The 25,655-nt window shown below is 40.0% G+C and overlaps 2 protein-coding genes across 5 annotated transcripts in view; both read left to right on the forward strand.

Annotated features, from left to right (window-relative positions):
• The first annotated feature begins 585 nt into the window (after window positions 1-585).
• LOC311036614 (interleukin-6 receptor subunit beta-like) lies at window positions 586-22,316 on the forward strand. 4 transcript variants are annotated; one of them, XM_084045431.1, is made up of 15 exons: window positions 586-677; window positions 2,084-2,146; window positions 4,861-5,008; window positions 10,505-10,701; window positions 11,140-11,306; window positions 12,772-12,937; window positions 13,316-13,398; window positions 13,776-14,013; window positions 14,862-15,050; window positions 15,928-16,032; window positions 17,715-17,867; window positions 18,177-18,305; window positions 19,101-19,197; window positions 19,716-19,797; window positions 20,297-22,316. In XM_084045431.1, exons 2-15 carry the CDS (start codon window positions 2,107-2,109, stop codon window positions 21,227-21,229), a joined length of 2,727 nt encoding a protein of 908 aa, XP_083901557.1. In that variant the 5' UTR covers window positions 586-677; window positions 2,084-2,106; the 3' UTR covers window positions 21,230-22,316. The 4 variants fall into 4 exon arrangements, with proteins under 4 accessions (XP_083901557.1, XP_083901558.1, XP_083901560.1 ...); XM_084045432.1 differs by lacking the exons at window positions 586-677; window positions 2,084-2,146 and having other exon boundaries at window positions 4,903-5,008; window positions 5,456-10,701; window positions 20,297-22,311; XM_084045434.1 differs by lacking the exons at window positions 586-677; window positions 2,084-2,146 and having other exon boundaries at window positions 4,988-5,008; window positions 8,249-10,701; window positions 20,297-22,311.
• Window positions 22,317-23,716: 1,400 nt separating this feature from the next.
• Window positions 23,717-25,655, forward strand: part of LOC311036616 (phospholipid phosphatase 2-like) — an 18,091-nt gene continuing 16,152 nt past the window's right edge. The window contains exon 1 of the mRNA XM_084045439.1: window positions 23,717-24,174. Within this exon, the coding sequence (XP_083901565.1) occupies window positions 24,114-24,174 (61 nt within the window). The 5' untranslated portion in view covers window positions 23,717-24,113. The remainder of the gene's footprint in view (window positions 24,175-25,655) is intronic.

Genomic DNA, 25,655 nt, shown 5'->3' on the forward strand with positions numbered 1-25,655 from the left:
CTGAATAGCCCAGTGTGAATGACCTACTCTCTGGAACTCTGATGAGTAATGCAATAGGTTTCTAGCTGTCTTGTACTTTGATATGTCACATTTGAATTTATTACGTGAATATTTGTATTAAGTATAATTTATTTTAATTTAGGCTATCGTTTTGTGTCTGTAGATGTATGTTTTATTGGAACATGCAGTCCTGTTACTGTGATGGCATATTATGTTTGATGACGTCTGCATGTACACCCAATAAACAATCCACACATAAAGTAAACTATTAATTATAAAAAGTTACTACTTTCTACTTTTGGTACTTTAATAGCCCTGAAACATGACTGTGAGTCTGTGACAGACGAGCGTCATGTGAACCATGGCTAGTACTTTGATATAGCTACCTTTTGTAGGCTACTTTTTACTCAAGTAAAATTGAATTCTGGACTTTTACTTGTAACAGAGTATTTCTACATTGCAGTATTGATACTTTTACTTAAGCAAGAAATGTGAGTACTTTTTCCACCCCCACTGACTTTGACACACCCCTGACACTACACTACTAAGCTGTGTGGGGGTGTGCCTGCTCATCCAGCTGCTGCAGTTGACAGTGACACCACGGTCAATGACAGACGCATGTGTTGATCAACACATTCTCACCCCCATCAAACGGGAACAGAGATAAGAACATACTGGTAAGTGCGTCGACAGTCATCATAATAGGTCACAGATGTTATTGACATAGTTGTATAAGCAAAAACTTAATGTGATAAAGGTATAACCTTTATAGCCGATTTACAATCCAGATGTTTCTTTTCTTACAGAAAGATTTTCTAGAATTCCCACAGAGTTATATAGCCTGGCTACATGTGTTTATTTTTTTAAGCTAAACGCTTGAACTAGCCTTGGATCAAGATGTATTTGACGATTTTGACAAGTAACAAGTACATTTTTAATAGCCTACCGGACTTTTATTTGTAACAGAGTATTTCCACATTGAGGTATTGGTACTTTTACTTAAGTACAAAATGTGAGTAGCCTACTTCTTCCACCACTGGAGTTAGTTAGGCTACAGACGAGTGCTACAGCCTCCACGTGGAAATCCAAAGGACGATGCATGGGTTTAGCTCTGGTCCATAGCGTTAGAAGGAGTTAAGGAGAACTCCTTCTAACGCTATGGACTAGAGCTAGGTCTGTAGGCAACAACTAGCACAACACACGAATACAGGATCAGTGGTGGAAAAAGTAGGCTACTGAAGTGTTTTTCTTAAGTAAAGTATCAATTTAGCAGACGCTTTGGATAAAAGCGTCTGCTAAATGACTGTAATGTAATGTAATGTAATGTAATGCTGCAATGTAGAAATACTCTGTTAGAAGTCCGGAATTCAAAATGTTCTTGCGTAAAAGTACAAAAGTACTGGTATCAAAATGTACTTAAAGTAGAAAGTAGAAAGTACTCATTATGTAGAAGGTCCCATTTCACAAGTTTTCAAATGTATAAAAAATCTTTTGAAAATAGCAGATCTTGACTACAAGTAAAAAGATCTACAAGTATGAGCTTGCAGATCGGCTATTTTCAAATGGCTGTAATGTATAGGGCTAATGTATGTTTTGTAATAATAATCAAAATCTACAAAGTAGCCTAACTAGTAACTAAAGTTTTCAAATAAATCTGGTGGAGTAAAATTACAATATTTGGATACTTCTACTACTTGTAACACTGGATGCAAGTAGCCTACCATGATAGCAGACAGCAAATGGTCCATCATCATTTCTTAGGTTTCTGGGACAGGCCTAGTTTTTTATTTTTTACTTTTGTCTTTGTCAACATGTGGATATTATTTGGAACAAAATACTATATTTCAAGCCAATAGTAAGTGTCCTGTTCTTCCAGAAATAAGGTTAATGAATAATACTGCAATTTTTTTTTTGTTATGGTGATGTCATGATCATTTGGTCTACAGGAGAAGTAAATTGAAGGGCACCAAATTACACTGAATTCATGGAATTACTGCAGGAAAAATAATTTACCAAGATGTGTTTTTTTAATATTATTTCAAAAATATAATGCAATGTATTTTATTATATCAATATAATTTAGGTTGTTCAGAGGTGACCCCTGTCATGTTCTGGGCCTTGCTGCTGGGGGCTGGTCTTTCCTCAGGTTGGTAACTCAGATCAACCTCATCCTTTGCCTTCCATTCAATCTAATTTAGTACAAATACTTTCTGTCTGTCTGAGTGGGATATAGAGATAGGGGAAGGGAGAGATACGTATACAGTACTAGAGAGAAATGTGATTGCTGTGTTTGCTGTTTGTTCCGACCTTGTTCCCAGTTCCCAAGAATTACTGCGGAAAGTCTCTGACCGGAAGTAAAGGAAGTACAGGGCTGCTATGTCACATGTTGTCCTGCCTACTGGGACTTTGTGTGTACTTCCTTTACTTCTTGTTAAACAGATCTTCTGCCAACGTATTTTCCAATATAGCTTTTTTTCTGCTAAAGTATTTTGTTGCTTCTTTAAAGAATGATTCCTTCTTTCTTTCCATCCTAAACTATCCTTTCTGTCCTAGATTTTATTCCCCAATTTGAAATATCTTAGTCAAACACTACCCCGGATATAAATACGATAGTATATCAGTGGGAACATAATTGTGTCCTTATTTGTTTTTACCATAATTGGCTGCTGATATTACAGTTGTCACGGGGCAGCCCTAGCCCTAGAATGCCTTACATACACGCCATACGTACATTTCATGTATTCCAAATACACAGCCATAGATCGGTCCTATCCCCGCACGGTTAGCAGACTGATCTCTGCGGCATAAATCTTCGCGCTGCATGTGTACTCACCCAATAATTAATTCCTGCGACTTGGAGTCAGATATTGTCCTCTAGTTTCATATCCATTTGAAAGTTCTGGCAGAAGACATGTGTTTTGTAAAATATCTCCACTTTTCCACGAGATTCACACGGACGACATTCTCTGTCAGCGACAGGGCCGGACCAGACCAGAAATGACTGCTGGACTGAACATAATTATGAAAACTTCCTTTGGGAACAGTCAAAGTTTGGGAAGCACAAACATGTGGGGCACACAATTGACAGGTGCATTGCGATTGGTGTGGGTAATTAATCACACCACCTGCCAATTGTGTGCCCCATACATTTGTGCTTCCCAAAGGAAGTTTTTATATGTTCAGTCAGTCCTGCACTCATTCTGGGCGCTTGGCCCGGAGAGAATGTCCTCCGTGTGCAGCTCGTGGAAAAGTGGAGATATTTTACTAAACACACATTTTCTTTCAAATGGATATGAAACTAGAGGACAATATCTGACTCCAAGTCGCAGGAATTAATTATATTGTGTATTTGGAATATGAATGAATGAATGAATGAATACTTTATTTCGGTCATTTGGCCATGTACAGAGTTTGACATTTCCAAAAATAAAAATAAAATTCATGGACCGAAAAGGTGTAGGCTGAAGCCGTAGCTTATAATGCCTACCCTTATAATGTTATAAAACAAACAATAACAAAACATCAATCAATACTCAAAACAAAACAAAAACAAAACAAAGACAAAGACAAAATTTGTCTTTTCATCTACAAAAAATAACATGTAATGGTTTATAATATTTTTTTATATGTATCTATTATATTATCTTTAAACATTTTCTTGAATTTATAGATTGAACTGCATTTCTTTAGGTCATTTTCACAACTATTCCATATTTCTCTTGCCATAACCGATGTACATCTCTTTTTAATATTTGTTCTAGCTATAGTAATTCCAAACATAAGTATACCCCTCAGCTCATACTGATTTTCTTTAATTTGGAACAGATTCTGAATGCATCTTGGAAGCAGTTTCTGTTGTGCTTTGAAAGCTAATAAAACCGTTTTCTGTGCTACTATATCATAGAATTTTAAGGTATTATACTTAATAAAGAGTTTATTAGTTGGTTCATAATAACCTGATCTATTTACTATCCTTATAGCTTTCTTCTGTAATATAAAAATAGGGTTGGTATTCGTTTTATATGCATTTCCCCATATCTCCACACAATAATTAATGTATGGAACTATGAGTGAACAATATATTAAATACAGTGCTTTCTGGCAGAGGATATATTTAGTTTTATATAATATTGCAATAGTTTTTGACATTTTTATTTTTAAATTATTTATATGTGATTTCCAACATAGTTTATCATCTATTATTACTCCCAAAAACGTATTTTCATATACTCTTTCTATTTCCATACCACTGATTTTAATTGTAGCTTGATTTTTTATTTTCCTGGTGCCAAATATTATATAGTTTGTTTTACATTATATGTATGTAAGATCACAGGCATTTTAGGGCTAGGGGCAGCCCTATAGAGACTATAGGGCACTATAGAGCGTGCCAAAAATCCTGAAGGGGGCGTCAACAAGTGTCTTTTAGTAGCAGCGGACATCTTTGAGGGGTATAAACCAGGTTAACTTAACATTGCCCAAAACAAACATGTCTGCGCTACTATGCCGCGCCCCCCCCCCCCCCCCCCCCCCCCCCCCCCCCGCCCCGTGGTGACTGATGACGCGTTGGCACGCTCTATAGAACATGGACAATGCACACACACTCATCTGAGTACACAGTTACTTCTAATTAATCATCGCTGCTTGGAAGTGACACTCCCAGCTTGGGAGTTTTGGGTGTTGCCGTGTTGCACATGTGTATACCACAAAACACTCAACCATTGTGTAAAATATCAAATGCACAATTGTAAAAGCTGCCAGCTGACTTTCTGGAAATGCAAATGTTTATTTTTTTTCACCTCCAGAAACGCTTTCCATGGTCTCCTAACTCCAAACTGTCTCCCTGTCTAAACCCTCCAGCCCTCACAACCCTCACCAGCCCGCACCACACCTCTGCCCCACGCTTGTTAAACTGCACATTCATAGAGCGAGCCAACATCACCTGTCGCTGGGAGCCTGGAGACCCCCAATCTGCAATAAACTACACCCTAAACATACAGCAGACGAGGTGAGACCAAACTCATCTTTGTTTAAAATTCTGCTATCTCAATCTGGTAAGTTGAGCCCCTGTCCCATTTTTTTAAATAAATTTGAATATTAATTTGAATTGAATATTCATTTTCGAATATACATATTTTCCCCATATTCGAGGAATATTTGAAATTTGAATATTAATTTACCAGCCCTATTGCACCAGCACAATGCCTTTTGTAATCAAGGGTCACCAACAAAGTAACTAAAACCAAAGATTCTAGCAACATAACAAGAGGTACAGGCAGATGGTTTACTACTACCATACATGATCTAGGCCTGTGCCTTACTAACATTAAAGGCATAGACCACCGAATAATCTAGATTATAAAAGATTTGTCTGCTGTTTTCTTACTTTAAAGATAGTCTAATGATAAAACAACATTCCAATCCACATCATCTCATTCAACATTCCAAATTGTAGATCCTTTACCAAATCCATGGATGAATGGATAAGATAGGACTCAGTCTGTTGGCTCTTTTCCATTAAACCAGAGGTGAGAAACATATGGCTCCCATGGAAAACATTTCATAGAACATGGAGTTATTTTTTCTATTAGACTATTATTACAAGCCTATGTACAATAGTGTAACGCTCTGCAAACCACCGGTACGTTCTGGTAATGTTTCTCATATAGCCTACTGGCAAGCCTAGTACTGTGCCTGGAAGTTACTATTGCAATTTAGGCATTTAGCACACTCTTATCCAGAGCAACTTAAAACCAAACACGATGAGCTGAATTGATGTCACACAGCAGTATATTTTTAGTCTGCTCACGCCAGGATTTCATTTTGTTATACGAAATGCCCAATAGACTATAAGCTTGCCAGACAAACCGTTAATTCAGGCTATTATTATGTATTTTGATAATCTACGTATTTGTTAATTGCCTACTTGTGTGTGTGTGTGTGTGTGTGTGTGTGTGTGTGTGTGTGTGTGTGTGTGTGTGTGTGTGTGTGCGTGTGTGTGTGGGTGTGTTGGGTGGGTGCTCGCGTGCGTGCTCGCGTGCGTGTGTGTGCCCGTGCACGCGTACGCGCTTGTGCATGTCTTCACCTTATCACCCATTTCCATTAGCCGTTTATTTGTTGAAATCGGCTGGCATGTTCCTCTTTAGTGGTTTTGGAACATACGTAGTAAATTGGGTTTTGTATTGTGTAATGAATATGTTGTGCCCTGGTGTTCCTGTTGTGTAATGAGGACATGAGCCTCTGCAATGATGGGAGGGAGGAAGGCAAACGACTAACATCAAGGTCAAGATGCTTTTAGGGGTGTCTGAGTTAATATTACAAGATTTCATCGGGGGGGCAAGTCTTATTTATGGTGGTTAAACCATGAATTTGGCTTAACTCTGAGTTACACTCAGGGTCCTTGACATTTTCATGTCAAGGACCCACAAAAAAATGTCTGGCTTGAAAGGAAGTCTTAATTATTTTAAAAGAATAAGACGATCATTTGGAAAGTGCCATTCTGAAGGAGATATTTGCCATCTAAAGAATTTCACACCTATCTTTGAGTTTATTAATTCCTACATGAGGACTTGATATGTCTGTAAAGAAATATGCACTAATGAAAGTACAATTGTAAAGTATTCTGTGCCTTAAATCATTTTACCAGAATAAGCAAGCGTCACTTGTTTTCAAATGGTGGCAAATCTAGAGTAATAAAGTGCATTGACTGGGATGGAGAAAATGTTCTCTTTTTAAATCAGTTTTGGAAATGCCTTCAATCTATAAAACAATCTTATATGAGGTTTAAACTTTCTCTTGAGCTGATAAGAGCATTTCCTTCACAAGGCTTTTTGGCAGGAAGTGGACTGATGTACTATGAGTGCAGTACCATTGATTTCTGATTTATTTTGATGATGTTCACTTAACTTACTTCAGAATCAGAATGTTAATTGACCCAGTATGTTCACATAAAATGACCTTTACATGGTACATTGCTCTCAGACTCATAGGAGAAAACAAATCAAATCATTCTTCTGCCACATAGGTCATGTCCTAGTATGAGCGAATAGGGGAAGGGAATCAACGTCACGTGATGCCTTTGTTTGGCCCGGCAAAAACTCGGATGTGTCTCAAAGAATATGATTATTGGCAGTATCGCATAACGTTCTGAATATTTGCCGGTCCCTTTTTATTTTTTCACAAGATCGGTGGTTGTTGCAATGACCTGCATACAATACTTCACCACATGTTGCACTATGACGAAATAAACCCTTAAAATGTAACAACGTGTACGTTCCGTAATGCAATTCTAATGGTGAAAGCTGTGTTGTTTCACTCAAAAAAGTAATGCCGGATTCGACCACAGCCCCGAAATACATACACACACACACACACACACACACACACACACACACACACACACACACACATGCTCGGAATAGCATAATTTTCATTTATTTTCATTTTTGTCTCCACTACCCGTATCTGCTTTAATTAGTCTACTACTAACATTACAGCATCTTACATTGCTGTGTTTAAACTCATACTGTGTAACATACATTTTAGTCCCTATTTTTTGGGGACACCTCTTGTGTCCACGCCAAGATATTGGTGTGGTATGTACTGGTATGTAATGGTGTGACTGTGTAGGCAGTTGAAGAGGTGACTGTTGATTACTATATTACATACACAGTCTGAATGCTTTCGGCTATCTAATGAAATGTGTGCCAGGACAATGGCTTAGGCCAAATGGAAGAGGACAAAATGAATTTGAATTCCAGCTTTAAAATCACATAAAATAAGTTGCAGTGTACAGCCTAATGTATACACTGTTGTGTGATGGAGCATAAACTAAGCCTACTCCTCCTCATTAGTGAAATTGCACCTCGATATTTACCAGGAGTACATGTACGTGACTACACGGTACCATTCAGTATTCCCAGGGGGAGACTCACTTAACGTTTGGTTGCAGGTTGTTGATTACTGTCAAATAAAACATGATCACACAACCTAAACATACTTGGAAACAGTGATATTGATTTGATTTGTCATTTCTAGCATTGAGTTCCTGAATACAAATAACTGGGTGGATAAAAAACATTTTAAATTCTCTATCGATAACCTTGCCTCCAAGCTGAAAATATGCTTCCTGTACAGACATGTTTCCTATTAGGCTGTAGGAAAATGGGTCATGGAAGCAGTGTTCTTATCAGTTGGAATATGGTGACGTCTATAGGAATGCTACAGACTCAACCATATTGCACCATAGGAAACAACAGAAAAGGAAAAAGAGAGGGAGAGAAAAAAAAAAAACACATCAGCTCACCGTTACCATCCTCCCAGATGGAGATGGGCCTCTCAACTGTCAACTGTCCCCTGAAACTGAACAACAGCTACCTCCTCCTGCTTCCATTATTGATGGCACGAATGTAAGTAGGTATAAATGAGAATTTGTACCTATTGTTTTTAGTTGCAGGGGTCTTTAACCGTTGGCCGGAATTATGTTTCTTTAGTTTATGTTAGGTAAGATACCTGTGCTGTGCTTTGTTTTGGGTTTGGTAAAAGTAAGCATAGGTTTTCTTTTAGTTAAGTATTGAAATTCTATGTATAGGTGCCCACCCTGAGGTTTATTTACCCATGTTTTCAACCTTGTTAATAAACCACTGTACTTTGGATTTTAAACTGGTGTTGGCTCGCTATGTTTGGGAACTGGGGAGGAGGGAGTCCATTTTTTGTGTTACACCTAGTGACCCCTAGCCTAGGTCGTAACAGTTGTCATGGAACAATTTGAGCTATTTTATAAGATTATTTGATGATTATTTGCTGTTACATAAGTTCCCCAGGTTTTATGACACTGGAAAATGTGCTTTTTCTTTTTACGCCCCCTGAATCCTGGAATCCAACACATTTTAAAACTTAATTCAGTGCCATTTTTGCAGAGTACAAATCTTTGATTACGCATTATGTATCTGTCTGTAGCTGCTTTTAGTATTTTAAATATTTTATTTTATTTCTGGTTAAGTTCATTTTTTATACATATATATTTTCTACTGTTTGTTTTACTGATATTTCTGCTGTTTGTATAATTATTGTTCACTCATCACTGCAATTCAGTGCCTATATCAGGGTAATACAAAGTGCACTATCTCTTCTTTATTTAAAAAAGAATAACCCTGTTTGTCATGTTTCCGGTTCCATTAATCTAAATATGCTGAATGAATGTTTATTTTGTTTGAACTGTTATCTGGAACTCCATGGAGCCTTCGAGAATTAGGATTTTTTTCATGACAGCAAGTCATATATTTGAATAAATAATTTGGTTATCAGCCTACTTGACAATAATGCTTTGTTGTTGCTTTGGTTTGTCATCGCCTCGGAGGGTTTGTCCAGATAGCAGCCGTGATAAGAAAACTCAATGTTGAGATATAGAGACACTGACTCTCTGTGTTTGGCTCCCTGACCCGGCCCTATCGCTCTCATTTTACAGGACCCATCTTGAATGTGCTGTAGTAATATAGTTTTTAAGCAGTTCCCGTGTTACAGTTGTTGCTACAGTATGTGTTAGTTGGGTGGTGCTTTATGAAAACCACCACCCAACCGTCATGTATGTGACGGTTGGTCATGTATGCGCGCGCGCACATACATGACATGCATATTAGTGCATAATTGAGTATGTGTGGGGGTGTTCCATACACAGAGTTAAAACATTTTGCTTGTTGTAACTGCCATACTGTAAGTAATGCAGTATAGAATGCTTTCTAGACTGAATCAAATTGTATCTATCCTATGGTGTCCTTAATCCTATACTTTAAATGCGCAAGGTCTCTGTCCGTTTGTCCATCTGTGCATGCATGCGTGCATCTGTAGTTCACCTATCTCGAGAACCATCCGACCGAATACAAGAACGCTCAGCCCAAAAGCGCACCTCTGTCGTTGTAGCTGCTTTTTGCCTAACTGCTCAGTTCATAACTTAATATTATAGGGACTGTCTGTTCTCACCAAGCGGGCCGAGTGGTCCGCCTCATTGGGGGCAAGCGTTCCACGGTAAGTGGGGCGAGTGGTCCCCCGCTGGGGCGAGCGTTATGACCCAAACGGGGCGAGTGTTCTGCCGCTGAGAATGCCTGACATGAAACTCCATATATGGGCATAAAATGGACATGGACAGACAGATACAGAAATATATGGGCATAAAAGGAACACAGACAGACAGAAGAGTACAACGGGTACTCTCTCTGACAATGGTTACAACAGGTATTGAATAAGTGGGTGGGCCATGCGCCCCCAAATTGCATCGTTCTTGACTTGCATCATTACCGAGTAACAGGCACCTGTCTAGTTATGTTAAATACTGTATGTAAGACCACTGTAATATTTTAATCTTATGCTGAATGGTTTAATTGGTGAATTCAAATAAAGCATGTGTGTGTGTGTGTGTGTGTGTGTGTGTGTGTGTGTGTGTGTGTGTGCGCGCGTGCGTGCGTGCGTGCGTGCGTGCGTGCGTGCGTGCGCGTGGTTGAGACCTCAGGTGCAACAGCAGCTCTGAGGTGGGGAACTGCTCCTTGTGGAGCGTGGTGACCGTATTAATCTGCACCACAACAGGCACCGAATGCAGTGTGAAATTCAGCAGGAGTGCTGCTTTCAGGTTCTGCATCACCGTCAGAGCACACACTCCCAATGGCGTGGTACCATCAACTCAGCGGTGTCAGTCTGGCAGAGAAGAAGGTGTGTGTGAATGTGCTTTGTGTCTCTGTGTATCTGTATGCTGACCATTGTTTTTGTGGCTCACCTTCCCTCTCTTTCTGTCTTGTGCCCTTTCGTTCTCTCCCTCTCTTGCTTTCTCTTTCTCTCATCTGTCTCTTTCGTTCAATTCCTTCACTTCTTCGCTCCCTCCCACCTCTCTATAATTCTCTCTCTGGCAAACACACACACACACACACACACACACACACACACACACACACACACACACACACACACACACACACACACACACACACACACACACACACACACTCTCTCTCTCTCCCTCTTTTTTTCTCTGTCTTTCTCTTTCTGCCCCCTTTTTCTATCTCTATGACTATTTACCTCTCTCTCTCTCTCTCTCTCTCTCTCTCTCTCTCTCTCTCTCTCTCTCTCTCTCTCTCTCTGTCTCTGTCTCAGTAATGTTGGACCGAGTGAAACTTGGACCAGTGCGGTCAGTTAGAGGAAGTCCTCTGTGTCTGAAAATAACCTGGAACATAATATCGACTTCGCACTTCGCTTTGTCTGAAGAAGAGATTAAACAAGGAGAGCTGATTTCCCAGATTGAGTATTCCGCACAGGGGCAGGTCAGATACCACATGCCTCTGCACATTCCTTAACATGTTATAACAGAACCAAATTACACAGAACCTCACATTCCTACAGAACCTACTGTATGTAGGGCGGCAGGCTCAAGAGATAGAGTGGGATGGGTCAAATGCAGAGAATGAATATCCTCATGGGGATCAATATAAATGAACCTAAAACAATATTTATACACATCATACTCATACAATACACACAAATAATAAAATAATAAAAATAAAACATCTTAAATATTTTATTTATTTTAGAAACTGTTCATCTTTTACTCAAGAGGGGCAATGCTCTCAAGTTGCAAGTTGATGATGTAATCTGCCCATGTGTGGTCTAGCCCTATGGCATTTATGGAATGCATGTGCAAAAAAACATATGTAAAATATTGATTTGATGCTCAGATTAACCTTAGGAAGTATTAAGTTGTTTTTTATTTTCACATGCATTCCATAAATTCCATAGGGCTAGACCACACATGGGCAAATGACATCATCAACTTGCGACAGGCATTGCCCCTATTGAATGAAGTATTCCAAAATAAATACAATATTTTTTAATTTTACATTTTAGTTATAGTTATATAGGACAATTATAATGTATTAAGGCATATTTGGCTTATTAGCCAGGGAACCTTTTTATTTATTTATTTTTTATAATTTTTATCCCACGATTTTGTAACCCTTATTTTTCACCCGGTGCCAATTTTCTAAGTGATCCTGGGCACTACACTCCCCTCACCAGCCTAGGGAGGCCAGGGCCGAGCTCATGCCTCCTTCAATGCATGAGAGCCAACTGACCTTCTTGTCACCTGACAGGGGGGAGTTTCCCTGGTTGGACGTAGCGCGTGGAAGGAACACGTTATTCCAACCAGTTCCCTTCTCCTCCATCAGGCGCCCCGGCTGTCATGGGGGAGGAGTTTAGTGACCAGGATTACTACATGTTTTTGTGAGGGTATCAACTACCCTGAGAGACACGGGGAGAACATGCAAACTCCACACAGAGTAGGCCCTTTCGCCAACCCCACCTAGGGTATAGGCGCTGAGCCAGGGAACCTTTTAACAATGTATTCATGTCCACATAATGGAGAGTATACAAGGACGCAAATATTAAAGGTACAGTTAAGGTTACATTCACAAAAGTGATTATAAGTACGTCACGTTGAAACGTGAAAATTGAATCGTAATCAAATTGAATTGTGAGGCCACTGAAGATTCACACCTGTAATATAGAAGCTCCCAAGTTGATCCTCAATTGTAGTGCACTTGATCTGCTATATAGTTTTAACATGTTTTAATTAATTTACTAATAATGTTGCTATTGTTGCTTTTGTGTCTTAGCAAGATTGTAAATGTGGGTCCTCAGCCATCAGCTTGTTTCTGTGGACTTTTAAATAAATAAAGGTTACTATATTATTAACTAAATCCTTCCTCTTCCTGTATCCACTATACGTTGCAGCCTAGTGCCCAGGTCAGTAATGTGACAGTAAATTACTTCAGCTTTGTGGCTTGTCGCTTCAAACCTGACACCAATTATACCATCAGACTTCGCCACCGTAAAGCCAGTGAAACTACCCCTTGGAGCCAGTGGAGTGACCCCGACCATGGGAGGACAGAAGAAGCCGGTGAGACGAAGGACAATGTCCAGCAGAAAAAAACGTGACCGTGTCTTACAGTAGAAGGACAGTGTCCTGACCTGTAGAAAGACAGCATCCAATAGGAAGACAGAGTTCTGTAGGACAGTATCCAATAGAAGAACAGTATCGTAGAAGGACAGTGTCTAACTCCAATAGAAGGACAGCATTGTGTAGATTAGAAGGACAAAAGCTACTACCACTGTAACTACTGCCAGAGTTCTGGGTTCATGAATAAGGCCAGGCTAGTCAACCTTTTGTCTTGTCACACAATAAGTTGGTCATAGAGCATATCGCCAAGAAGTGGCAGAAGTCTCTATGCATTTCATGTGTAACAGGGTTTTCTATCTGTCTGTCTATATGTATCAGCTCCAGCTGTAGCACCACAACTCTGGATTCAGATGAATGAAACAGACGAAAATGAATGGAGACACGTCGTTCTGCTTTGGAAGGTAGTTTGTGTGTGTGTTTAGTCTAAATGACTGTGTTCAGTGTTTAACGATTTCTTCATGCCACCTGAGTTTAATAACATAATTTAAATTACTTTTTAATTATCTACATCTCTACGCTGTTTTGTTTTCTTGGAATTGCTCTGTGGTATTTTGTGGTATACGTTTTTTTCCAAGCTGGGACCAGAAATATGACAGACATACAGTCAAAACAGACGCACAAAGAGTTAACAAAGGGGTTAAAGACTGTGTCCGTAAATATCGAAAGCTTGTCTTCTTGAAAGCTTGTCGCAATATTGTTTAAGTTCTTGTGTCATAGCAGTCACCAAGGCCTCATTTACATCATATTTGTTTTTGCGATTTGTGTTTGCATCATACAGCCCTTGGATCCCTCTCTGGCTAATGGTTTTGTGCAGTCCTACAATGTGAGGTGTCAGACAACAAGTAGTGCTACTTACATACTGAGTGATCATGGAAGTTGCAGTGTTTTGCGCCATAACAGGACATCCTGTAGTTTGTCTCTCCCTCCTGAGAGGTGCAAATGCTTTCTTACCGCCTCCAACTCTGCTGGGACCTCCCCGGAAGCCCTTATATGGCTACCTGGCTCGCCTGAGACAGGTAACTGCAGGAAATTACTGAAGCTGCTTTGCACTTAAAGGGATATTTCACTTTCGGAAAAAAATGGGATAATTTTATCGTCAACTCAGGCTTTTGAGAGCACCCCGGACAGTTTTTAAGTTGCTTGATTCAGTATTTAGATATTTGATATTCATTTTATCAGACACGCCCACTTCCTATACAAACCCATTGTAATTTCAAACTCCATTTTAACCATGTTAGATTAATTGGAAACACCCGTCCTTGGTTCTGATGACTGATATTGTCCTTCTAATACGTGAGGAGACTGTGTTTTTTCAATTACTTTTTTCATTTATTTTATATATATATTTTTGAAAATGAAAAACATTTGATACAGTAAAAAAAAAATTAAAAAAAAATGAAAAAAGTAATCAAAAAAACATGGCCCCCTCACGTATTAGGAGGGCAGGATGAGTCACCAAAACCAAGGACGGGTGTTTTTGATTAATCTAACAAAAGGAGTTGGAAGTTATAATGACGATAGACGATAAAATGAATGGAATGTGAAATATCCCTTTAAATACTTATTTTTGTTACAACTTTATATTTATACTTCCTGGCTGTCACCCATTGATATTGTTCTTTGCACAATGTTATTGTCTTGGTAATTGTTCTTGTCCTATGGTTTAATGTTCTTACACTTTGAGCAAAACCAATACATCTATGTCCTACATACTGACATTGCTTCTGAAAAGAGCGATAGACAGATAAATAAAAGATAAATTCATGTCACCTGGAAAATATGTTGCCTATTTTATGTGTTCATGTCTACATTTGGACCTTGAATGGATGCTTATATGGTCGTATGTTTTCCCCTTTCGGTTCAGAATTCCCACCCATTAGCCAAGTCACTGTTAGCTCATTGGATGACAGCAGACTGGATGTGCGATGGACAGCTCCAGATGACCAGGTGGTGACTGGCTTTGTAGTGGAATGGTCTGCTGTTGCAGAGCAAAACCACAGTAGTCTACAGTGGAAAAGGCTGAATGGTTCCTGCAGACAATTTATCATCACAGGTAAGACAACAATGACGCAGCCCATAAAAAATCTTTGTAAATCCCTAACATAATTATAAATGACTAAAATGTGCAATATTAAATTCACCCCCTGATGCTCCCTTAAAGGTATTGTAAGTTATGGGTAGGGTTAGTTTGTTTAGAATACGGTTAGAATGAGTATTAAAAAGCTCAATATTCTGATAGTCTTCGTTGATTTAGAGTGTTTGTTCAGTAATGGGAGACTCCCTGTCTCTCTGTCTCTGTAGTAAATAGAAATTGCATTTTCAGATGAGGATACCAATTTTATCCAATCAGGAAAGAGAACTCGCGCAGGATACAGATTAAACAAGGGAAATTGGAAGTAATGACACAAAGAAATGAGTAGACAAAATTGGAACTGGAACATGTATGTATTTATGTTTTATGTTTATTAAAGAGCTGGTACTGAACATACACTCTATAGCAGTGATTACTATCAGAATATACTGCTTTAACCTAAAACGTTTTGTTTTAACCAAAATATATCACTTCCCCTACCTTTAATAATTCAACAAGGGGGCCTTGACTACACCTATACGGATATTTTTCAAAACAGATATAACTCATTGAACACGGGAGTGCATTCCCGAACAGCAGCAGATCAGGAACGTGCCTATGTGTTAAATTCGGCACAAGCTGTCAAACCCCAGATTTTTCTGCTCTAAACACATTTTTTTGCTATGCTGATCAAATGCACATTTTTTCATTGATTTCATTGATAAACAAATGATCACCACCCATGCATTCATCCTAGCTCTCAGTCATCTAAATAGCATCACTAGTATATGATCTATCAAAAAGTGCAGAGTAAGTACACAGCTGGCCATAGATGTGTTTACTGTGTGTATTGTTTCAGAGGGAGTAGAACCGTTCGTTCGCTATGCGGTGACTGTCAAGGCGTTGCACGGTGAACAAGGAGCAGGGCTGGGCAGGATACATCATGTTTACACACGTGAAGGAGGTACACCATTCTTATTTGTCTTCATAAGGCTTTTTTGTTTCATTTACTTTGATGCGTTGTTATGATAACAGCACTCAGAAGAATGGCTGTGAAAAAGGGGGAGTTTTTTTTTTGAAGGAGAGAGTGTAAGACAAATGGAATGCTCACACATTAAAATCCTAAGTGTTCATTTAAAAGTGTTCAAATGGACCTTACTGTGCATTTACACAGTAAGGTCCATTTACTGTGATTTTACAGTGTTGTGTCGTCCAACTGTGGCAATAACGAAAAAAATAGAAATACCACAAAGTAGCTCCCAAAGTGGTTGACATTATTACATTTAAGTTTATGTTTGTTTACATTTATATAAGCGTTGCATTGCTCACTGTAAACCCAAACATTTTTATCAAACTTACCATTTGTCATGGTTCGGACTCGGAGTGTCCGAAATATAATTCTCTTTATGATTTACATATATTCTTCAGGAACAATTTGCAGGAAAGATTTATAAGGAGTAGATTGGAAGAAGTCAACGCTCAGGGACCACGTTCGAATAAAGGAAGTACTTTACAGAACATTATATGACATTAAATTTAAAAAGAGGGCTGAGGTCCGTCACATGTGCTCAGTTAGGAACTGGAACCTTAACACAGGCAATTGAGGTAGGCAGATACTGTATAATTGTATTCCTGAAGAGCTGCACTTATCTGTTTTTGTGATCTTGGTGTTATCGTGTTGATGTTGTGTTTCACTCCTTCGTGTATAGTGACTTGAGGAATGACTTATTTGAAAAGATTCAATTGAAAAATCCTGTTTTGTTTTGGAAGGTAATATGTGGAATGTGTGGTAATATGTGGAATGTCATTTTTAATGAGGAGACTTTTGTCTTAGCAACAAAAATGCAAATGGACACTGCATCCAACATAAAAGGAGCTTTCTGTCATGGAAACGTTTTCGTAACACTGTATGTTATGATTTGTCAGTCCTAGCTATTGTTGTCGACTAATGTCTTGTAAGCAGGGACGTGCACAGATAGACTCTAGGTGGTGATAGAGCACCTGCCCTTTGCTCTCTTGACCAGAAGTGCCCTTTTGATTTCCCCCCAGTTTACAGTATGTAGCCCATGTGATCAATCAATCAATCAATCAATCAATCAATCAATCAATCAATCAATCAATCAATCACCATGATGCACTCTTGATACTTGGCTCACCTGCATGCATTCTGTTAAATCACCTGCTACTGTAATGTCAAGGTGTGAGTCTTGTGTGTGCTGTCTGGTCTACTGTCTGAGTGTGTCTTGAGGTTCACCCTTTCTCTTCAACTTCCTCTCTTTCTTCTTCTTGCTCTTCTTCCTCTTCTTTCCCTTCTTCTTGTTCTTCATCAGCATCAGCATGATCAACATATCTATGATGATCAAGTCACCATGTAGAATTTGTGGCACTCTTGACAATTCTTAAGCAGCATGCTGCCCTCTACTGGTTCATAACTACCTCAGTAAAGTTCAGTCCAGTTTATTGTCTTCATTGAATCAATAATATTTCACTGGTCAAGCAATAAGCCCATTTGTAGAAAAAGAGCGAGAGAGATGGAGAGAGGAACCAGTGAGAAAGAAAAATCCTGTGTTGTGTCTAAACAGTAAATTGTTGCTTCTTCAAACAAAAAGATGGTTGACGACCAGGCAATTGTTTCTGTCTGTGCAGTGCCATCTGCTGGTCCAAAAGTGACAGTGCAGGAGATATCTCCCAGTTCCAACAGGGTGGAGCTCAGCTGGAATTCCATACCTGTTGAGCAACAACATGGTTTCATCCGAAACTACACACTTCGCTACACATACTCAGACGGACACACCAAGAGTGAGTCTCAGAAACATACACACACACACACACACACACACACACACACACACACACACACACACACACACACACACACACACACACATACACACCATTGAGAACCATTGTGACTCTGATTCTTAATTGGATAACTCAGATTGATTTGACAGAACCTGAATGACAGTTATGTCTGACTACTGGGACACTACAGTTGAGTGTGACGAGCAGTGTTTCCGCACAAAATTCCACACATGTGCATCATGCGTATTCATATCGCATGCACACACGTCCACACAACATAATTGCTGTGTTTGTGTTGTTTTCCAGGAGTGTTCATACCTGGTGATGTTCATCAGTACTCTCTAAGGAATCTGTTACCTGGTGATTATACCATCTGCATGCAGGGGAACACTGAAGCTGGCACTGGTGTTGAAGAAAAAAAGGACTTTACTATAGGTGAGGTGGACAGCAACGCTAGCCTGGAAACCAGACGAATCTGCCAGTAAAAAAAAAAAGAAGCCCTCGGCAGATTAGTCTGGACCGCTCGGTTGTGATTGGATTTTGCTGCCCCGAAGTTGTGGGGCTCCAATCAGGGCCCAGTATGCAAATATGGGGCGGGTTAACCAGAGGCATTTTTTTTATCCGCCCCTTGGAAATGGAGGTTCAACACAGAAATTCCAGACTAATATCTATATTAGTCTGGCCATGCCAGGCTACAGCAACGCACGCACATACACAGACTCTTAAACAAAACACGAATAGTATACTGTAAGGTAGGATAAATCTACATCACCCAAATATTCATTGTTTCCCGAGGTTATCCAACCGAGCTGTAGACAGCCGCCCCGAAGGTTGTTTACTGAGGCCTACAACGAATACCTGGGTGATGATTTCTTTATCTCATACCCATAGCCTTATTTAGTCACGTGGTCAATGAGAAAATAACATTTGATCAATGTAGCAAGGTTATAGCAGGTTCATAGAACAAAAGCGTGTGGCCAGTTAAAGAGTGAAGGAGTCTCATAGATTGCAAACATCCAAAATGTAATGCAACCTTTGGATCAAAAACAGGCATACATGTACAGTATGCTTGATACATTTCTATGACCAAAACATTGCAATGGATTTTGAAAGTTTGCAAGTTACGGCCAGTGTGCAGGACTCTTCATTCAACATACAATAATGGAATGTAACTTTAACTCAACTTTGAATGTATGTGTATGTGTGTCATGCATTTGTGTGTCCGTGTAGGGTCTGATAATGCAGATATACTGATGATCATGATCCTTGCAGTTGTCCTGACTTCAGTGGTGTTTGTGCTGATAGCCTGCCTGGCACATAATGAGATGTAAGATTTTGCACACACACACACACACACACACACACACACACACACACACACACACACACACACACACACACACACACACACACACACACACACACACACACACACACACACACACTGCTTTGATTTGCATATATTGATCATTCCATATCCCCTCACCCTACCCCTAACCATAATTGTTCTTACCCTAACTTTAACCCTAACAGATACTAACACTAACCTTGTGAAACTGCAATAAAATAAAATGACATATGCCCATTTCTCCAAAAATGTGGCCTATGTCAGGAATACACACATGCCTGCATACATACATTTTACCACTTTTATTTATATTCACATATACGAAAAGTGAAAATGTGATGTTTTATCACTATGTCTGTGTGTGCATGAGCACGCATGCGCGCACACACTCACACATGCATGACTGGGGACCCTTTTGGATGATGCTAACAGACACTGACCACAGATCAAAGATTAAATAGCCTTGATCGTAACCCAAACTAACTATTACCTTGTAGGGTGAAACAGACGCTGTGGCAAGACATCCCCAACCCTTCTCACAGCAGCCTGGCTCGCTGGACTCCTGAGGCCCTCTGGGAGGTGACGTTTAACACCTGTTGGACTCTAACCACTAACCCCCCCCCCCCCCTGTTCTGTTCCTCCAGTGTCCACTAATCTCTATCCCCTCATTCCTGCTCATAAGTGCTTCATCTAAACCTGGCTTACGTGCTAAACTGTTAATTGACAGTGAACCAATTGATGAATGTATCTGTATTCATTTAGTAGATAGCACTTTTTTTTTTTTTTACAATGATTGATGTATTGAATGGTTGATTGATCAATAAGCGTGTGTGTGTGTGTGTGTGTGTGTGTGTGTGTGTGTGTGTGTGTGTGTGTGTGTGTGTGTGTGTGTGTGTGTGTGTGTGTGTGTGTGTGTGTGTGTGTGTGTGTGTGTGTGTGTGTGTGTGTGTGTGTGTGTGTGTTATATATGTACATTTAAGTGAATAGTTATCATGTCAAATGAAAAGAAAAGCACAACAGTTAATTAAAAGCAAACAACCATTACATCTCACAGCTGGGTTTTAATCTTTCCCTATAGAATTTGAGTGTTCTGCTGAAGGTAGAGACGCCCCACATCCAGCAAGTGGTTTTAGATGATGAAGCTGCTGATGAAGCTGCACAGCAGAACTCTGGCCCTGTTGAAGTCTTCAGCTATCACACAGTCCAAAGCCCAAACATGCATTCCTCACACATGAATGCTCCATTTTGTCCTGTCTTGGTCCACACACCACATGCCACCACAGCTCCCCTGGATGAGCTGCTCCCGATTGCCCCAACTGAGTCCCCCGTCACCTCCACTCCTGAGGAGGACAATCATCCTGAATCTCTCCTTTCCCCTTGTGATTCCATCTATACCCAAGTCCTCACCTCTAAGCTGCCCCAGACTGTTTCTCAAGCTCTCCTGTCCTACTCTGACCATGGATTTACGGACTGTCAGTATACCGCTGTTGGCTTCCTTGACTGTGAGTTGCAGCTAGGTGGAGACAGTGAGCCACACGGGTATGAGCAGGGTGAACATGTCAGAGGATCAGCTTTACTTCTGTCTCAGGCAGACAAACTGGAGAACCCTCCCCTTACCCTGGCAGAGAAGAATGGCCTCATTCCTCTCCTCTTTCTTGCTCCGACCAGCCATGTCAAGCCCCTCCCCCTTTCTCACTTGACCAACGCCTGTCACTCCTCTTCCTCCCTTTCTCTATCAGGTGAAGAGAGTTCACCCCAATGCTATGACTCGCCCCCTTCTGCTTTTTGTCCGAGTCACTTTAACCCGTTCCCCTTTTCCTGTACCCCACCTGTTCACCTATCAGAGCCTGAACCTTATCATCTCTGCGCTTTCCCTGCTTCTCTGCCGAACACTTTCTCTTCAGCCTTCTCCCCATTTCGTCATCATGACATGAAAGGCCTATTGTCCTACCCTTTCATTTCCAATGTATTTTCTGAGGACTGTGATATGTACATCTCCACTGCTATGTAGTATTTGGTACCGTAGATGTATGTTTCTTCTTGCAAGTGTTTTTTGTTGGTTTTGAGTCTTCATCAGTGAAGCAATATTGTGCAGCTGAAACTATTCAATATGTTGATTGAAATTATAGTGCAGATTATGTTCTTTTAACTTGGGTGTTGTGATTTTTTTGCAAGCTGTATGTGAATAAATGGTATGTTGATATGTAGATAAGAAGTAAATGCAGCTCTATAGGCGCGCATTATATTTAGATGTAAGCAATATGGCTGTTTTGAATGACTACTGTAGTTTCATGATTTATTGATTTAAATGTTTTGCCATGAATGGCAAGGAATGTGAAATGCCTGCTGACTAGACATTTTTCTTGTTTGTTAAAGTGCGTGTGTGCATGTGTTCTGTTTTCAGCAAGTCTTCAGTGAATGTAATATTGTGCAACTGAAACTATTCAATATGTTGACGTGTTACTTTTTTTAAGATGAGAATTTTCGAAGCTGTTTAAAAAGTACATTTTTCTGGATGTTGAAATGTAGATACGAAGCATATGCAGCTATACAGTATATCAGGCATGCATATAGCTTTTGATGTAAGTAATGGCTGTTTTGACCAGGCTACTGTCATTTACTTATCCTTTTTACTTATACTTATTTGCTTGTTTTTTCTTTAACACTTGAAGCCCAGCATGTCTATTTTGGGCGGAATACTTGCCAAAAATAGCCGATCTACAAGCTCATCGCTTTGTGACACATTGTGAGCTTGTAGATCGGCTATTTTTGGCTTAGAGATTTAGTGTACTAGCCTGTAACTCAAAGAAAATTGCAGGGAGGCAGTGAAGTGGGTTCAAGAGGACTGCAAAGGCAGGATTCTTTGCCTGAAGGCGAGAGTAGATTCTATAGGCAGGGCATAGGACGTCATGTGCTTTGTCAAATTATTATCAGTGGAAGCTGCATTCTGTCTATCAGAGAAGGCAGAGTTTTATGTATTACAAAACACAGGTCATAAGGGCTTTATAAACTATTTAGACGAGAACGTGTATTTTAAACTGGACAGTTTTTGACTAATACTGATTGTATAAAACTAGAGGGTCGGGGCGCTGCGCGCCCCTCCCCCCTAGCCGCTGCGCGGTGCTTTGTGTTTGTTGGTCTCTATAATATATAAAGCCATAATAGGAGATGTTCCCAATGGAGCTATGCCCAAATATGGAGTGTGTTGTCTGACCTCACTTGGGTCTCGTTGGGCGGTTATATAAAGCCATAATAGGAGATGTTCCCAATGGAGCTATGCCCAAATATGGAGTGTGTTGTCTGACCTCACTTGGGTCTCGTTGGGCGGTGGTCGGCGATGACGCTAAGGAACAACATGGCCGACTGTAATGTTGTGAGTTTGTGTTGGCCGCAATTAATTATGCTGCGAGGGGGCAGATGTGTGCTGAGCAGTATGAAGTGGCCTACAGACTGCGCGTAGTAATTCTGCACGTTGTGGCGTGTCTTGTTAGTGACATTGATATGTTGTTTTTGTGTTTAGTCCCACACAGTGGCAGGTTTTTTTTTTGGGTTTTGGGTTTAGAAATGTATATATAGATGGATTTGCATTTGATATTACTGTAATAATTCTCTCTGCCAAATGCCCATTCTCCCCCCCAACACACACGCACGCACGCACGCACGCACGCACACACACACACACACACACACACACACACACACACACACACACACACACACACACACACACACACACACACACACACACACACGCACACACTAGGCAACACTCAAAGGATATATAATAAAGATGTCAATCAATCAAATCAATCAATCAACTGATTGTTTTGTTTGGCACATAATACTTCATGTTGGAAAACTTGTAAGCCATTGCAGAAAGACTTTTCCATCCAATGATCTAACCTAGCAGGAGACAACAACTCTGCACCTAATTCCTTATCACATCTTTCTTGGCGTTGGTTACCTAATCTCAGTGGTGGAAAAGTACTAACATTTTTTACTCAAGTAAAAGTATCTATACTGCAATGTAGAAATACTCTGTTACAAGTAAAAGTCTGGAATTAAAAATTTACTTGAGTAAAAGTACAAAAGAAATTACATCAAAATATACTTAAAGTACCTAGTAAGTAAAGGTGCTCATGCAGAATGTCCCGTTTCACAAGGTATGTGTATAAAATGCATTAAAATCTTTTGAAAATAGCAGATGCAATGCATTGTGAGCAATAATAATAATATTATTATTTATAATTTGCAATAATAATCCAAATCTACAAAGTAGCTAAAGTGTTCTAATAATTGTAGTGGAGTAAAAAGTGCAATATTTGCCTCTGAGATGTAGTGGAGAAGCACAAGTACTGAATATTGGTATACTCAAAGTAAACTCAAAACTTTACAGTACTTGAGTAAATGTACTTAGTTACTTTCCACCACTGCAACTCCTCTTCAGGGAGGAGGAGGAGGGATCTCTGGAAACTTAAATAATCTGTCAAACGTGGAGGAGCGTCTAATGTGTGGACAACACGGCCCACCCTCATACCACCACCACCATCATACCACCGCAGTGCATTATACACCACCACCACGTTTGTGTGCGTGAAGCAGGACGCCACTGTGTTGCTGTGAGGGAAGCACGTCCTCTACTGCTCACCTAGACGCGTGATATTTTTTATACAACTAGATTATGCCAGGGACAAGAGTAAACACAGTAGGACAGGTAGAGTAGAGGAGCCGGAAGAACGAGCAGATCGGGTTACTCTCTGACTTTTTCTTTTTTTTCCTCACCTCGTTCAAATGTGGCTTATTATATAATATAGGCTACACCTGTTGAGACCGCAGATCTCCTTTTTTAATGCGATTTCTTTATTTATGAAAGTGAAAACGGCAACACATGAACCATGACAGAGCAGGGAAAGAGGAGTATGTTGATTGTGGTGGATGTTCTTTGTGTCATCGTTGGTAAGTAAAAGCAACCTTTTCTCCTGCTGCTACTACTACTCAACATGGCTGAGATGTGATTTCATGCGTGTCATCTTGCCAACGTGCGAGATCATGCTTATTTAAAAAAAAAATAGGCTAATTGTGTCTTTTAAAGAAATCTTGCAAACTTGCTGACAGACGATTTAGCCTTATAATGCTGTTGCTTTGTGAGTTATTAGTTATAGGCTACTAACTAGTTGCATCTTGCAAGCATTCCAAAAGTGATTCAAGTCTCCTGTCAGTAAGTTAACGTTTGGGCTTTCCACGTGGAAAAGACCCGCTACTCGCAGTATGCTATGGGGTCAGGACAGCCGCAAGCAACTCTTTTAGATCCTATTTTTAATGTCTGGAATCTAGAGTTGCAATACCAACCCTTGACAGCCCATACATCCAAACAGAAAAGTCCTATCTGACTGCATTAAACGACGTTGCACTCAATTAACATTGCAGTTGTAAGTTGAATTATGCTCTTTCTATCTGCAACGTTTTTGTTTCATAAAAATCCATCATAGATATGTCATTATGAGCTACTTTCTGGCAATAAATTCCATGCAGGTGGTTATTTTCTTAGTGTTGATGGCGTTTGGAAGCGCTCGTTTTCAATACCTCAACGTCCTGCTGCCTCCTGCATTAGGCTGTGTGCACTTAAGAACTGAGGACCTGAGGGATTTCCAGCAAGCACTTCTAAACTTTTCTGTTTGGATGTATGGGCTGTCAAGGGTTGGTATTGCAACTATAGATTCCAGATATTAAAAATAAGATCCTAAAGGTTTCTTGCGGCTATAAGGTCAGGAGTGGACATAATATATCATATTATGATAGATGTACTAGTGATTGAGCGCTTAGTAACACCTGTACTGAATATTGGGTGTCAGCATTGCTCATATCTTGTTAAAACAGGCCACTGTCTGTCTTTCACAAGAACCAAATCGAGTGAGTGACATGAAAGCGTGTGTGTGTGTGTGTGTGTGTGTGTGTGTGTGTGTGTGTGTGTTCACCCGTTCACACCCAGAGCTGTGGCAAGAATGTTATTGATCATCATCAGTAATGATTTGTGACTGAGTTATGCTGATGTCATCAAGGAGCAGGAGTGAAGATACAGTTGGATGGTTCAGCCTGATGACGCATCTTCTCAGCATTGAAAGTCATTTGGCAATTATGAACAAGCCTTCAGCTGCAGCCCACTTCCAATTGCTGATGTATCTTGAACAACTGAGATGAATGAGGGGCTTGTTACAGTAGCTTAAGCCTACAGTGTATGTATGTATGTATGTAGCCTACTGTAGATTAAGTGCCCATCTCTGACCCATCCCGTCTGTCTGTCTGTCTGTCTGTCTGTCTGGTTATTTGGTAAAAGGAAGTTGTGTACCACATGTAAACAGTCATCATTGTCATCGTTGTCCTCATGACCTCTTTTGCATTGTTCTCGTGACCTCTTTTGCATAATTACGTGTACCCTG

Source organism: Gymnoscopelus microlampas, assembly GCF_963454915.1.
Source record: "Gymnoscopelus microlampas genome assembly, chromosome: 20".
Taxonomy (NCBI): domain Eukaryota; kingdom Metazoa; phylum Chordata; class Actinopteri; order Myctophiformes; family Myctophidae; genus Gymnoscopelus; species Gymnoscopelus microlampas.

Coding starts and splice junctions, on each gene's coding strand:
- LOC311036614 (XM_084045431.1), top strand. CDS start 2,107: ATGTTCTGGGCCTTGCTGCTGGGGGCTGGTCTTTCCTCAG. Junction 15,051..15,927: donor CAGACAATTTATCATCACAG/GTAAGACAACAA, acceptor GTATTGTTTCAG/AGGGAGTAGAACCGTTCGTT. Junction 19,798..20,296: donor CTCCTGAGGCCCTCTGGGAG/GTGACGTTTAAC, acceptor CTTTCCCTATAG/AATTTGAGTGTTCTGCTGAA.